The sequence below is a fragment of the Elephantulus edwardii genome, unplaced genomic scaffold (assembly GCF_000299155.1).
Source record: "Elephantulus edwardii isolate Elephantulus edwardi_28Jun2011 unplaced genomic scaffold, EleEdw1.0 scaffold00014, whole genome shotgun sequence".
NCBI classification, from domain to species: Eukaryota; Metazoa; Chordata; class Mammalia; order Macroscelidea; family Macroscelididae; genus Elephantulus; species Elephantulus edwardii.
Window position 1 is genome coordinate 27,275,930 of NW_006399764.1, and position 14,748 is coordinate 27,290,677.

The 14,748-nt window shown below is 50.0% G+C and overlaps 1 protein-coding gene across 1 annotated transcript in view; it reads right to left on the reverse strand.

Annotated features, from left to right (window-relative positions):
* The window catches only part of SLC1A1 (solute carrier family 1 (neuronal/epithelial high affinity glutamate transporter, system Xag), member 1), a 77,984-nt gene that overhangs the window by 2,546 nt on the left and 60,690 nt on the right, over window positions 1-14,748 (reverse strand). Inside the window, exons 7-10 of the mRNA XM_006881366.1 lie at window positions 14,307-14,491; window positions 11,997-12,104; window positions 7,248-7,370; window positions 6,711-6,905 (exon numbers count right to left, since the gene is read on the reverse strand). Of these exons, the coding sequence (XP_006881428.1) occupies window positions 6,711-6,905; window positions 7,248-7,370; window positions 11,997-12,104; window positions 14,307-14,491 (611 nt within the window). The remainder of the gene's footprint in view (window positions 1-6,710; window positions 6,906-7,247; window positions 7,371-11,996; window positions 12,105-14,306; window positions 14,492-14,748) is intronic.

Below are 14,748 nucleotides of genomic sequence, written 5' to 3' on the forward strand. Positions count from 1 at the left end.
CCATCCACCCATCCACCCATCCATCCATCCATCCATCCACGCATCCATCCATCCATCCATCTGCACTATCTCCATCCATCCATTCAACATCTACTCATCCATCCACCCATCCACCCATCCACGCATCCATCCATCCACGCATCCATCCATCCATCCACGCATCCATCCATCCATCCATCCATGCATCCATCCATCCATCCATCCATCCATCCATCCATCCATCCATCCACGCATCCATCCATCCATCCATGCATCCATCCATCCATCCATCCACGCATCCACCCACCCATCCACGCATCCATCCATCCACGCATCCATCCATCCATCCATGCATCCATCCATCCATCCATCCACGCATCCACCCACCCATCCACGCATCCATCCATCCATCCATCTGCACTATCTCCATCCATCCATTCAACATCTACTCATCCATCCACCCATCCACCCATCCACCCATCCACCCATCCATCCATCCATCCATCCATCCACCCATCCACCCATCCATGCATCCATCCATCCATCCATCCACCCATCCAACCATCCATCCATCCATCCATCCATCCATCCATCCACCCACCCACCCATCCATCCACGCATCCATCCATCCATGCATCCATCCATGCATCCATGCATCCATCCATCCATCCATCCATGCATCCATCCAATCTCCAACCATCCACACAATCTCTATCCATCCAACATCTATTCATCCTTCCACTCAGCATCCATCCATCCGTGCAGCATCTACCCCTCTATCCACACAGCATCCATCAAACCTTCATTCATTTATCCATCAATCTACCCACCATCTGTCCATCTGACAGACATCATCCATCTACCCGTCCTAAGTAAGTGTCATTTCCTAGGTTCAATCTGGTTTCTAGGTGCCAGTACCTATAGTCAACCTCATTTCTTCATTCCTTCCCCCCTCTACTCACCTACTCCTCCCCATTCAGGCATGTTTGAGGGACTTAATTATTGAGTTTCAGGTACTCATTTATTGCCAAGAATTTATGACTAGACAGAGTACCTCAACATATTTAAGAATTTAAGACCAAGTAGAGTACCTCAGTATAACTCATTTACAGAGAGCTTCAAACATGCCAGGAATTCATCATGGGCTACAGTCGTAACTGAGATGCCATGGTCATACAGTGACCTTGGACATGCACTAGGCTGCTAAATGAAAAGGGAGGTGGCAGTTGGAATCCACCAGCCACTTCTAGGGAGAAAGATGGCCGTCTCCTCCTGCAAACAGCCTTGGAAGCCTGGTGGAGGGTCAAGAGTCAGAACTGAGTCTTAAAGAGTGGCAGTAACACCCAGATGGTGCAGATGGTTAACTCATTTGCTTTCTAACTGAAAGGCTAGAGGTTCATGTTCACGCAGAAGCCAAAGGTCTCGTGATCTACATCTAAAAAATCAATCACTGAAGACTGTGGCACAGAGTGGCAGTCTGACACACCAGGACGGCAGCTGTTCTGATCCTCTTGGGTGAAGAGGGAGAGTGGGAGGGGTGCCCAACCAGGGGCATTTCAGGTGAGGCCAGAGAATGAGTTTTATGGATTTTCTTCTTAAAATCACCAAGCTCATGACCTCTTTAGGGTGCATAGTGGTCCCTTGCCCACGGTGCAAGTGTTTACTCCTATGCCTTCTTTTGCCAATGGATACAATTCATGCAAAAGAAAACTGGAATTCATTAGAGGTGGCCAAGTGAGTCTTATTATGATGGATGTCATAGGACTTTGGTGGCTCAGAATAAAAAGGTCTGTCCTGGAGAGAGTGAATCAAGTTGCTTGTTGGAGGCAAGATTTTGAAACTTCGTCACATATACTCTGGGCATGTCGCTAAGAGGAGCCAGTCCTTGGTGATATTTCCCTGCTCTGTCCCTCTGCCTGTTTTTTTCTCTACAGACCAAGGAATCCTGCCTGGGAGACCCCTTAACATTTTGGCGCAAATGACAGGAAATGTGTTTCTAAGCATGGTTGTCAATTTAAAAAGTGTGCGACAACATGCTAATAAAGCTTCTTTAGCTTAAAAAAAAGTAGAAAAAAATAAAAAAAGGGGGGGGGGGAAGAAGGGCTGGTCCTTGAAGAAGGGCATCATGCCTGGGATAGTGGAGAGTCAGCACAAGAAAGAATGACCCTGGATGAGATGGACTGACACAGTGACTGTGGCAATGAGGTCAGGTGTGCTGAAGAAGATAGGGAGGTTGGTTCAGGACAGGACAAGGTTCAGAGCTATTGTTCATAGGGTCATTATGAGGTGTAATCAACTCAACAGCATCCAATAACAACATCAGAAACACCAACAATGCATTTTCAAGACGCCTTTCAGGTCTGGAAGCTCAAGATCGTCGTCTTGGGGGTTTTAGGGGCAAGTGACCAACATAACCTAGAAAGACAGTGTTCTACATTTTGCTGGCTGAGAGGCAGCTCAGGTCTTGAAGCTTGTCAGTGGTCATGTAAGGTCACCTGATGGTCCCTTTCTGGGGCAAAGAAGAAGGAAAAAAATGAAAGACTATGAGTCCAAAGGACCACTGGACTGCGTGAACGTCAGTCTCCACACCTTGAGACTGGAAGTAGATGGTGCCGGGCGACCAGTACTGACCGCTCTAAAATGGATCCAATAGGAGGTGACAGAGTGACAGAGTGAGAGGAAAAGTCGAAACAAAACTCAAAATCATAAAAGCCCAGGCTTTCTGGTCTGGCAGAGAACACTGGGACCCCCGGCACTGTGGCCCTTACGCCCTTTGAGTTTGGAATCAGGGTAAAAATGACCTCTTTTAGGCAGGAAAGAAGTGGAGGATATGGCACCGGGAGGGCTTGCGGTGTTGACCAGCACCCTCATTCACATGCGGCCAGGCTGAAGAAAACAAGGGGGCTGCCATGCCCTGAACCCCCCGGGACTGCTTTCTGTAGAGATGGCCCCACCCTTAGGCCAAGGCCTGATCTTCTGCCAGAATGCCACCAGGCTGAAAGGTGAGGATGGAGAAACTATAAACCGGCAGAGTCCCTGCCTCGACCCCAAATCCCTCTCTGTAGGTTCGGAAGCCTCCTGCTCTGACATCTGCATCTGCCTTCCAGTTCATCTGGCTGACGTGTCACAGGCGCTGTCCAAGGGACAAAGAGAGGCCCCAGTCTCTCGATAGGTCTTGTTTTACCATGAATCAGAGATTCCTGGGCTAGTGCCAATCCCTCTGAGAGTGCAGGGCCTGTGTCACCTTCTGATAGATTCATGGAAAAGGCAAGTTTATGTTAATGTTGGATGAAAAATGTAAACTGAGACCATCGGAGGGTTTTCTGTTGATGTGATTCACGGCCCTCTGACACCTCTTGGGAACTTCAAAGTATCCTCACTGACCAAGACACCATAGCCTGTGGTGGCTGGGAGCTCTAATCCTTCCAGTTGAGGAAAATGGTGTCCTTGAGCCTTGATCCTGCCAGCAAAACTCAATCATGTCCCTGGTTTGGGGTGGAAACAATGAATCAGTGTATATATATATATTGTTGTTATCTGCTGTCAGGGACCTCTCCAGAATGCTGAGAAGCAACGATGTCAACCTAGAGACTAAGGTGCACCTGATCCAGGCCACTGTCTTCACAATTACTTGCTAGCATCAGAGAGCTAGGAAATGACTAAGAATGACAGAAGAAGAATTGATGCCTTTGAGTTGTGGTACTGAAGAAGAGTCTTGAAAATACCATGGATCACCAAGAAATCAAGTAAGTCTGTTTTGGAGAGGGTAAAACCATGTTTCTCTTTGGAGGCTAGGATTCTGAAGCTCCATCTCATATTCTTTGGTCATGTGGCCAGGAGGGAACAGTCCTTGGAGAATGACATCATGCTTGGAAGGGTGGAGTGACAGTGCAGGATAAGAAGACCCCAGATGAGATGGACTGATTCAGTGACTGGGACAATGCGAGTAGGTGTGCTGTAATCAGTGAGACTGGCTCAGGATAGGGCAGGCTTCAGAGCTATTGTACATAGTGTTGCTATGAGTCACAGATGAGTTGATGGCACACAACAACAACAACATGTACTATCAAATTAACAATGACCTTCCAGTGGGTTTTCAGAGGCAGTAAATCACATAGGGGGACACTGCCCATCTTTCTCTTGCAAAGCAGCTGGTGGATTTGAACCATGTATCTTTGGGTTGGTAGTGCAATGATGTCAGTTTAAAGATTACAGTATGCCTGGCCCATGCTGTGGTCTTTCTGGTTCCTTGCTATGGAGCACGAAGCTGGACAATGACAATGGAAAAGAAGAACTGATCCCTTATGTTGTAGTGCTGGAGGAGAGGACTGAGTAGCAAAAGAACACTGTATTTTGGGAAAAGAGTGGCCAGGGTGCACCCTGAAGGCCAGGACGGTGACATTTCATCTCAGACACTCCACACACGTTGTTAGGAAGGGCCAGTCCTTGGAGAAAGACGTCATGCTTGGAAAGGTGGTGGAGGGTCAGTGTAAGAGAGAAGCCCCTCAACAAGCTGGACGGACACTAACAATGGACATGAGTCTATGGAGATGAGGAGGATAGCACAAGATGGGGTGGGGTTTAGATCCACTGTTCACAGGGTTGACGTAACAACAAATAGAGCTCTAGAGGCCTTGTGGGTAGAAGCTGCCCAAAGGTGGGAAGTTTGTAGCCACCAAACTTCCCCCAAGGGAAAAAGATGGGCAGTTTCCTCCGATGCAATTGACAGCCTCTGAAAACTTGCTGGAGGGTCAGCCGCGCGTCAGCTCCCACCTGACGGCAGTAAACATACCTGTATGTATACATATGCTTACAAGGGGCTCTGGTGGCCTCGTCAGTAGAGAACTGAGCTGCTGATGGGTCTCAGACAGTGTCTTATGTTGGGAAGATTTGCATTTGGGGAAGGAAAGGGATAATGTAGCGGATGGACACTCGGATCTCAACCTTAAGGATGGAGTCCAGATTGAAAAGTGAAAATCAAGCACACTTCCATCAGGCTGATTCCAATGCAGAACTCCTACAGAGGGCAGAGGAGAACCACTTTCGCTGGCTTTCCAAGGCTGCCAGTCTTCACAGACGCAGACTCCTCATCGTTGTCCTACAGAGCGGCTGATGGGTTCGAACCACTGACCTTTTGATGGTGGTTGTGGTGGTGTTGTTAAGTGCCGTCGAGTGGTAGATGACTCACAGCGACCCTATGAACAAAAGATCTGAACACCTGTATAACTTTCATCGTTTTTCTAAGTTCATAGGGTTTCCGGAGGCAAGCTGTTTCGGAAGTGCAGCCAAAAATTTAAGCACTTTGTCGTCCGTGTCCCTATGGTCCAGACAGCATCTTACAAGGCCTGGTACTGAGTGTGGAGATGAGGGGAAGGAAATGCATTTAAAGAACAGCAGCTGAGTGCAGGAGAAGGAGTGCGGGGAAAGCCTTGGATGATGCCCAGGTTTCTGGACAGGTGAGTCGTGGTTACACCATAAGGGAACTCACATCAGGTAAGGTTAAGAGGGAAGAGAAACAATTCTTAACTTTGGTGCACAGACTTTGAAGTGCCCAGGAGACATCCATGTGGTCATACACAGTTGGCAGTGAGACATGCAAATTGAGAATGGGAATACAGATGTGAGTCATCAGCTTAATGGCAAGTCAACTGTCTGCGCTTTAATGTCAGCTATGACATTACGAGCTGTGTGACCTTGGCCAAGATACCTGAGTTCTTGGTTCTGGTTGGTTTTTTTTTTTCCTTCTTTGAATCAGTTCATCCGAGTCTCTAAATTCATCCAAATACTCATCCACCATATTGTCAGTTTCCTTCCCCAAATACAAATATTTCCAATATATGACACTGTGAGATCCTTCCATGAACTCCTCTGTCCTCCACGGATTCATTCCTCATTTCTCCACATTGGGTTCTCCAGGCCACTCGATCTGTGCTCCATAACCACACTGTGACTACATCACACTGCCGAGCTGTGTCTATATGCTCTTGTTCTCCACTGTGCCCTACTTTCTCCTGCTGATTCCCCCACCGCCACCCCAAGACCCTCCTCTATGACAGCCCCTTCCAGAGCCCTTGCCTAACTTTCTCAGGTAGAGAGGACCCTTCTCTCTTTGGCGCCCTCATGGTCTTCATAAACACTTTATCATGACCAGTATCAAGACATTCTGCACTCATGTGGAAAGCCTTGTCCCTCACAAGGAGGCACTTGGCTACTAACTGAAAGGCTGGTGGTTCAAATCACCCAGAGATACCATGGAAGAAAGGCTGGTGATCTTTTGGTCATGGACTGGTCACAGCCCTGAGAATCCTGTGGGTACAGTCCCACTCTGCAACAGCTGGAATCACCCTGGGTCAGATCTGATGCTATGGTAACCGGGTAGCATTTGGTCTGGTATCTCCTCCTGCACTCCCTTGGAAGCAGGGACTGGCTCTTATCCAGACACAGGGACTGGCTCTTACCCGGAAACAGGGACTGGCTCTTATCCACCCTTCTCTGTATCTACAACCCACTGGGTGAACAAACTGAGAGCCAAGCCTTGCCTCTGGTTGACCAGACCTTGAAGCAGAAATCTTGAGTGCTGAGATTCCACTAGGTCTAACCCACGAGGATTTCCTCTTGGGAGTGTAGGGCACTCTGCAGGCCAAGATACACAACCTCCTGGGCCATTCTTGTCTTCCTTCATCCGAGGCACTCCCACGACAGCAATGATGTGAATGTGACCCAGGCCCCACCTGATAGTGATAATCTGCCCGATGTCCAAGTCCAGGCCATTCAGCTGTGCGATGAACACGGCGGCCACGGCCTCATAGAGCGCAGTCCCGTCCATGTTGATGGTGGCCCCGACAGGCAGCACGAACCGAGTGATCCTCCGGTCCACCTGGTTCTTCTCCTCAGCACAGCGGAAGGTGACGGGCAGTGTTGCTGAGCTGTGTGACAAAAGAGAGAGGGATGATGGGGTTGAACTGCAGGCCCTCGCCCCCCGTGGAGGAGACGCCTCTCTTCCAAACACCGAGCACAGAACCCGAAGCACGCTGGGCCCTTCTGTCAGAACTCAGCTTTGGGAAGACACCATGCCCGTCACTGCCCCCAGTCCAATCACAACCTGTTCCCGGGTGGCCAGGCCGGCCAAGAGGGCAGGACGGACTCACGGAGTGAGGAACTAAGTGCAGGCACAGAGGTGTGAGGCAGAGACAAGGACCACTGGCCACCTCCAATGGGAGGGGAGTTGGGGAGGCCCAGCGTCTTCCCGAAGCCCCTCCTCTGCTTACCTGGACGAGATCATCAGAGCCGTCAGGAGCGCCTGGGCCATCCCCATGGCGAACCTGAACGGGTTCTTCCGGACGACTATGAAGTAGATCAGTGGGAGGATGACAATGGAGTGGATTGCCAGCCTGCAGATGAGAACAGACATGCTGGGAGAGAAGGCCACCCAATCCCTGTCAATCCCACTCAAACAGCTCTAATGTTCACAGTATCTGGCAACCTTCACTATGACCCAAGGGACACATGGCAGGCATCTGTGTCCCCGAATCCATTGAAGATGCAGGAGCTCAGCAGCTGGGAATCTCCCAAAAAAGCATGTAGACGAACTGGGATCTCAGGACCCTCAGAATGTGGTGCGGAGACACGACCAGCTGTCTGCGCGCAGCTCCTGTGACTCCCCAGCCCCTTCTCTTCCTTCTACTGTTCATGCCTTCTGGCCCTGCGGTGGTGCAACGATTAAGCTGCTAACCAGGAAGCTGATGGTTTGAACCCACCCTGTGGCTTCCGGAGAGAAAGACCTGGTGATTTGCTTCGGTAAAGATGACAGCTAAGAAACCCTCTAGGGCAGTTCTACTCCGTCACAAGGGGCCACAAGTGACCTGATGGAATCTAACACCCACCACCTCTAAGGCTCTAAGCTCCACCTTGGGGCACCTTCTCAGCTCCTCACATGGAGTGAACCCTTCCCTCTAGATCTCCTCTGTGCCCCACCCCCCACAATAGCCTTTACCCAGCCTCGTTCCTCCCAGCCCTGCACCACGTCCACCGACCGTCTCTGAGAAAAGACGGCTCCGAAGGAGGAAGAGGAGGTCCCTGGTGTGCACGGCCACAGAGGGACTGTTCCCTCTTTATTATTCCTGCCTTCCAGAACTGTCACTTGTTTCACATAGAAACATACATGTGACACAAAATAGGGGCTTAAAAAAAGAATTAGAACCCCCAACCCAACTGGCCCTGGGTTGATTCTGACTCGTGACCGTGTGGGTAGCTCAGGGTCGACCGTGCTCCTTGGGTTCTAAAGCAGCAGTGTTTACTGAAGAAGGAGCGCCATCCTTTTCCCCAGGAGAAGCTGGCAGGTTGGAACCACAGACATTTGGCCAGCAGACAAATACTTAACCACAATCCCATCAGGGCTCTTTAAAGAGAGAGAGAAAGAGGGGGAGAGAGAGAGGGAGGGAAGGAGGAAGCGAGGGGGGGGGGAGAGAGAGAGAAAGAAACAGAGAGAGCAGAGTGACAGAGACAGACAGACAGTATATAGTATGCCCCAGAGGCTTGGCAGCCAACCCGCACACAGGTATCTGTCCACATCAATGTTCAGTGTAGCCCTGTTCACTGGAGCCAAAATGGTCAAACAACCCAAGTGGCAATAACAGATTAATGGATGAACAAAATGTGGCATCAAGAGAGGGTTATTTACAGCACTGACACAGGTGAGGGAGAGGCCTGGTTAAAAGGGATATTGTTGTTGTTATGTGCCATCGAGTCGCTTGTGACTCATAGCGACCCTATGTACAACAGCCCTAAACCCTGCTCTGTCCTGTGCCAATCACACTGTCTCCGATACACCCATCCTGATTACCCCAGTCACCGAATCAATTCACCTCATAGAGGGCCTTCCCCTCCTGGGCTGTCCCTCCACCCTCCCAAGCATGATGTCCCTCTCCAAGGACCAGTCTCTCCTTACAACATGTCCAAAGTATGTTAGACGGAGCCCCAGAATCCTTGCCTCCAAGGAGTAGCTTGGTTTAACTCTCTCCAGGTTGAATCTGTTTGTTTTCTTGGCAGTCCAGGGTACATTCAACACTCTTCTCCAGCACCACAGCTCAAAGGCGTCAATTCTCCTTCTGTCCTCCCTAGTCATTGTACAGCTCTCTGATGCATAACAAGTGATTGCAAAAACCATGGCCTGTATCAGGCACACCTTAGTCTCCAGAGAGACACCGTTTCTCTTCAGTACTTTGGAGAGGTCCCTAACAGCAGACTTTCCCATCACAATAAGTCTTTTAATTTCCTGGCTACTGGTGCCAAGAGTGTTGACTGTGGAGCCAAACTAAAGCTCTGAACAATCTCAATCTCTTCACCATGACAGGAATCTAGAACGAAGGCTACATAGTGGAGTGGACCTGGGGGGGGGGGAGGGACTGTATAACAATGAAAGAATTTTACTTTTCAAAAAGAAGAAGGAACTGGAAGGGAGGGGTGAGCAGGGAGAAAAGTGCAACAGTGAATGAATGAAAATCCAAAATCTCTGTAAATTTTCATTAAAATTATTATTAATATAAAAAAGAGAGGGTTATTGTTAAGGAAGCCGTGAGCAGAGGAGAAATAAACCTGGACATGGGGAGTGACGATGGCTGTAAAGCATCATGAATGTGGCTAATGTCACTCGATTGTACAAGAGAAAAGGTCTGAGAGAAGTACAGTCAGACTGCTCCTTGGAACAAGGACTGTGAGACTTTGTGTCACTTACTCTGGGCATGCTGCCGGGAGGGGCCAGTCTCTGGAGAAGACAGTCCTTGAAGGGGGGGACATCAGGCTTGGAAAGGAGGCAGGTCAGAGAGAGACAAGACCCACCGTGAGGCGACCTGACGCAGCGACCGCTCCAGGAGGTGGAGCACAGCGCAGGTGGTGAAGCCGTGCACACCGGGCACGACCTGGCTCTGACATGGGGCTGCTAGGAGTCGGCGTGAACTCGGTGACATGTGACGATAACAACAACAAAAAGAAGCATATAGATATAGACTGGAATGACCACCAGGTGGGAGAAAGTTATGGAAACATCCAGTAACATAGATGAAATGTGGAACCACTGGGTCTGGTGAAACAGACCTACCAGGATAAATACTAGGTGACCCAGTGATGTGGATTATCTGGACGAGGCAAATGCACCAAGACTGACTAGTTTACTAGTGGCCACTGGAGCAGAGGGACAGGGAGAACAGGAACTCTTGCTGAAGGGATCTCGAGCTTTTGTCTCGATGAAGTAAACTTTGGGAAGCCGATGTGGATGTGGGTGGACACACAGTATTAAATAGATACATCTGCAGATCCATTACCACTCGCCTACTGGTTCCCTGAAGGTACCATGCCGGGAAGCTTGTGAATGGCGCACTCAATGGCAGTGGGCAGTGGGTTGAGTTTGTCATGTTTCTTTTGGAAACAGAGCATCAAGAGTTATTCTTCTTCACTTGACCCGAACTGCAACCTTTAGCTTGGCAACCAAATATTAAAATCATTGGAAGACGAGGTGTTACAAGCACCATGTACCAGCTTCCCAGCACATCTTTCAGGGAGCCAGTAACTGGGATGTACTGGACACTCAAACCACCCATCTCCTGCTGTCCCACACACTTCCCATGAGCCTGAGGATGGTCCCAGCACCCTCCTGGACACACGGTGATGAAAGGACTGGCAGTGGTCACCAGCCCCTGTTGTTCCTGGATTTAATCCAGCCAGCCACGCTGTTCTCCCTGGAGCCCTGGTGGCGCTGTGGGTAAGGCGTGTCACTGCTAGCATCCAGGTTGGTGGTCTGAACTCATCATAGAGGCTCCACAGGAGAAAGTGCAGGCAGGCAGCTGCAGGGAAGGGTTAGAGCTTTGGAAACGCGATGAGGCAGTTCTGCTCTGTCCGACACGGTTGCCACGAGCTGGAATCCACTTATTGGCTGTGGGTTTGGTAAATTTCTTCAGATCCAGTTATTGTGTCTGGGTGCTAATCTAAAGGCTAGCAGGGTGGGTGGACTCAGAGGTGTCTAAGGAGAGGACATGCTCTGAAAACTCAGCCACAAAACCACCAAGGAGCAGAGCCCTGCTCACACACACCTGGGCTGCCCTGCACCAGCATCCACTGACACGTGTGCGTGCGTGTATGCATGTGTGTGTGCATGCACGCGTGTGTGTGCTTCTAGAGGAAACGTTAACTCTAATGATAGGATCTGGGTGAAAATTTCCAAAGCAAACTGCTTTTCCATCCAACTCTTCACACAAATTTTGTTTCATGACACTGACCGCAGTCACCTCTATGGAACCACTCTTCCCATTTCCTTCCAGCACTGCTTCCACTGACCCTTGCTCTCCTTCCTTCCTGAGCTGGACCCTGGGCAGATGCTGCCCTTTGGCCTTTCCGGTTGGCTGTGCTAGGGAGTGTGTACTCTGTGATGTTACCGTTCACCGTATAGGTCTGTCTATCGTTTGGCTCCTTGGAAGCAAGGATGACGAGACTTCATCTTACGGGCTTTGGTCATGTTCTTAGGAGGGATTAGTCCCTGGAGAAGAACACTGTACTTGGAGAAACAGGGGTCAGTGAGATGGACTTGACACAGTGAATGTGAGGACGGTGCACAAAGAGGCAGGAGTTTGTTCTGTTACACACAGGGCTGCTGACTAGATGGCATCTAACAACAACAACTACTACTACTACTGTTTGGCTGAAAGTTGAACCATGAGCTCATGGTGGCTGTATCCGTCTTTCAGGCTTAGGTGAACGGGCCATTCTTACGTGTCTGCCTGGCTCACATCCTGGAGAAGGCTGGGAGAGGACCAACGATGGCTACAAGAAGGTGCCAGTCTTCAAGAATTTTAGCTCAGTCAACAAAGGCAGTGGCAGGAGGAGGGGGACAGTCCGGTCACTAACGGGCAGCTCCTCCCCACACTCTGCTCTTGCACAGACCTCGGACACAGGACCCTGTGCGCAGGAGGGAAGCCCATTTTACCATCCGAAAGCCCCACCCCTCACAGGAGGGCTCTGTGACGTACCCGCTCAGCACAGTGGCCATGTACAAGCCCAACTTGCGGAATATCTCCCAGTCTTCAACCTCTATGATCTTCCCGGCGATCAGGAACAGGATCCCGAGTGGCATGTAGCTAGAGAGCAGGTAGAGCAAGAGGCCAGTCCGTGAGGCCAGGTTCTCTCAGCAGGGAAGGAGCAAGCGGGGGCCCAGCACACCCTCCCCCTGACCTCCCACTAGCCTGGGTCCAGTGAGGGGCTGGGCACAGGTGCATCACAACCCCCAACCCCTACACCACCACAGCGGCTCCAGTTATCAGTACCCACGTGCCCCTGAGCATCTCCCGTCCCATCTACCATAAGTGGAGCCTCTCTGGTATCATGTGTAATGTAGCAGGCTGCTAACCAAAAGGCTGGCAGTTCAAATCCACCAGACACTCCATAGGACACACAGGCAGTCTCTTCCCCTAAAGATTTACCACTTCGGAAACCCGACGTAGGGTTGTTATAAGTTAGAACTGACTCAACAACAATGGATTTGCTTTAGAGTCTTAATCTATCATGTTGCTGTTGTTAGGTGCCGTCGACTTGTAGATGAGTCACAGTGACCCTATGAATGAAAGGCCTGAGCACTGTTTAGAGTTTCTGGAAGCAAACCACTTCTGAAGTAGATGCCACTCCTGCTTCCAAGCTTGTTTTAATCAGGGAGCTCCACCAAACACTGTCCACCACGGGTAACCATTAAACTAATCTATCAAAAAGAGGCAAATTCAGCATGAAAATGGAGTCAAACCAGGGCTCCCAGGCCTCAAACTTCTTGCTGACTAGCACATCTGCAGGCCTCCCTTTAGCTTGACCCCCTCTAATAAGGACACTCAGCTCATTCTAGCTGCGCCATCTGGATTCCCAGGGAGTCGCACCAGCCATATGCTGGCTGAGGAGCCGAGCGTCAATGTGCTTAGGTCCTATGCAAAGGCTGGATGGTTCACCGGACACCTTGGAAGAGTGACCGCAAGATCTACTTCCAAACTGTCCATCACTGGACACCCTCCAGAACACAGTTCTATCTTGGTACGCGTGGGCACCATGACTTGGGCTCAGTGCGAGGTCAACTGGTCGTGGCCACGGTGACGGCAGTGTTGGTGTCGCTCAATCAAGTGTGACTCATGGCGACCCGGTGAACAACAGCTCTGCATGCTGTCCTCTCCTGGCTCATCTCACCATCTCTGACACGTTGGAGCCCACTGCTGCGGTCACCGTGTCGGGCCACCCTCCACCTCTCCAGGCATGATGTCTCTTCCCAAGGAACAGCCTCTCCTAACAACATGCCCAAAGTACGTGAGCTGACACTCCGGCACCCTTCCCTCCAAGGACCATTCTGGTCACATCCTCTCCAAGGCCTCTCTATGCACCTGCGAAGACGAGATGGGACTGGAGGTGGAAGGGGCTGGTGCAGCTCTCTGAGCAGCACTCACTGTACTTTGCACTGCGTTACGTATTCTCGCATGCCTCATTTCACTTAATGGACTTCTCCCAACCCAGGGAGCAGCTTTTATGGGCCTTTTTACACATGATGAAACTGAGGTTCAGCAGGATGAAGAGATCTGCTGACTTATAACTGGGGTTTCATGGTCCGTCTGCATCTGGCACTGTCAACACATGGACTAAATAAATAATGTTGAGCTGAATCAACGGGAGACAAATGAGCCAAGGCCTTATGGAAGGTGGGCTTCTTGGCACCTTCAGGGGCAGGACAGATACTGGAGTGGTGTCACTGGAGTGTCCATCCACTGAGGCTTCCATTCGGATGGTCCAGGACCCCACGTGAACCGGGTGCATCTATTCTGAGGGTCCCGTCTGCATGGGGCCCAATAAGGGAAATGCAGTGGGTTCTGAGAACTTCCTTCTTACGTGAATGCTTCCAGGTGTAAGATGCACTCCTTGGGCTGTGAGGGGGAAGACCCTGAGTGGTGACCAGGCTTCCGCTAGTGAGCTAACTTCTGAATTGTAGGTGGGACCAGTTAGCATTTAGGGTCTTGAGTGGTTTCCTGGCTGGTGCAAATGGTTAATGCTCCACCGGTAACCTAAAAAGGCCACCCTGAAGGCCTCGGAAGAAAGGCCTGGCGATCAACTTCTCAAAACCCTCGGGGCACGCACTTGTATGCTGGCACACACGGGGCTGGAACTGACTTGATGGCAACTGGTTTATTTTTTTCAGCATCTTGATATTCAATGTCTGGCCTCTCTAGAGTAAAGTGTGTTGAGAAAGATAATCCCCTTTCTCTGATTATAAGGAAACAGTTGTCAGGGACAGTAAAATATCAGTAAACAAGACTTACCACATAATGACCTGCACAATTTTCATTGTTGCGTCACTCAAGGCATTGAAGAAATCCACGAGAATCTGTCCCTTTTCTCCCATTTTTCCAATGACAAGCCCAAAAACGAGGCAAAAGACAATCAGGCCCAGGACATTGATGCCATCCGAGTACATGCCCACTACTCTGTATTCCTTTGTCTTGTTCTGTGGATCAAAGCCAAGAAAAAGTACCCTCATTCACAGGCCCTGAAATGAGAAGGTGTGCTAGCTGGTGCCTCCCAGTCACAGCCAACGATGCTTCAGAAAACATGATTGAAACCAATCAACCAATCAAACCAAAAGCCCCTCTACTTGTAACAGATCTCAACCCGCTCAATTCAAGCTTAGAGCTCCTCTGCCTTCAACACAGAATTTCATTTTAAAATAAACATTTCTAAATATTCAAAGACAAATATTTCTTT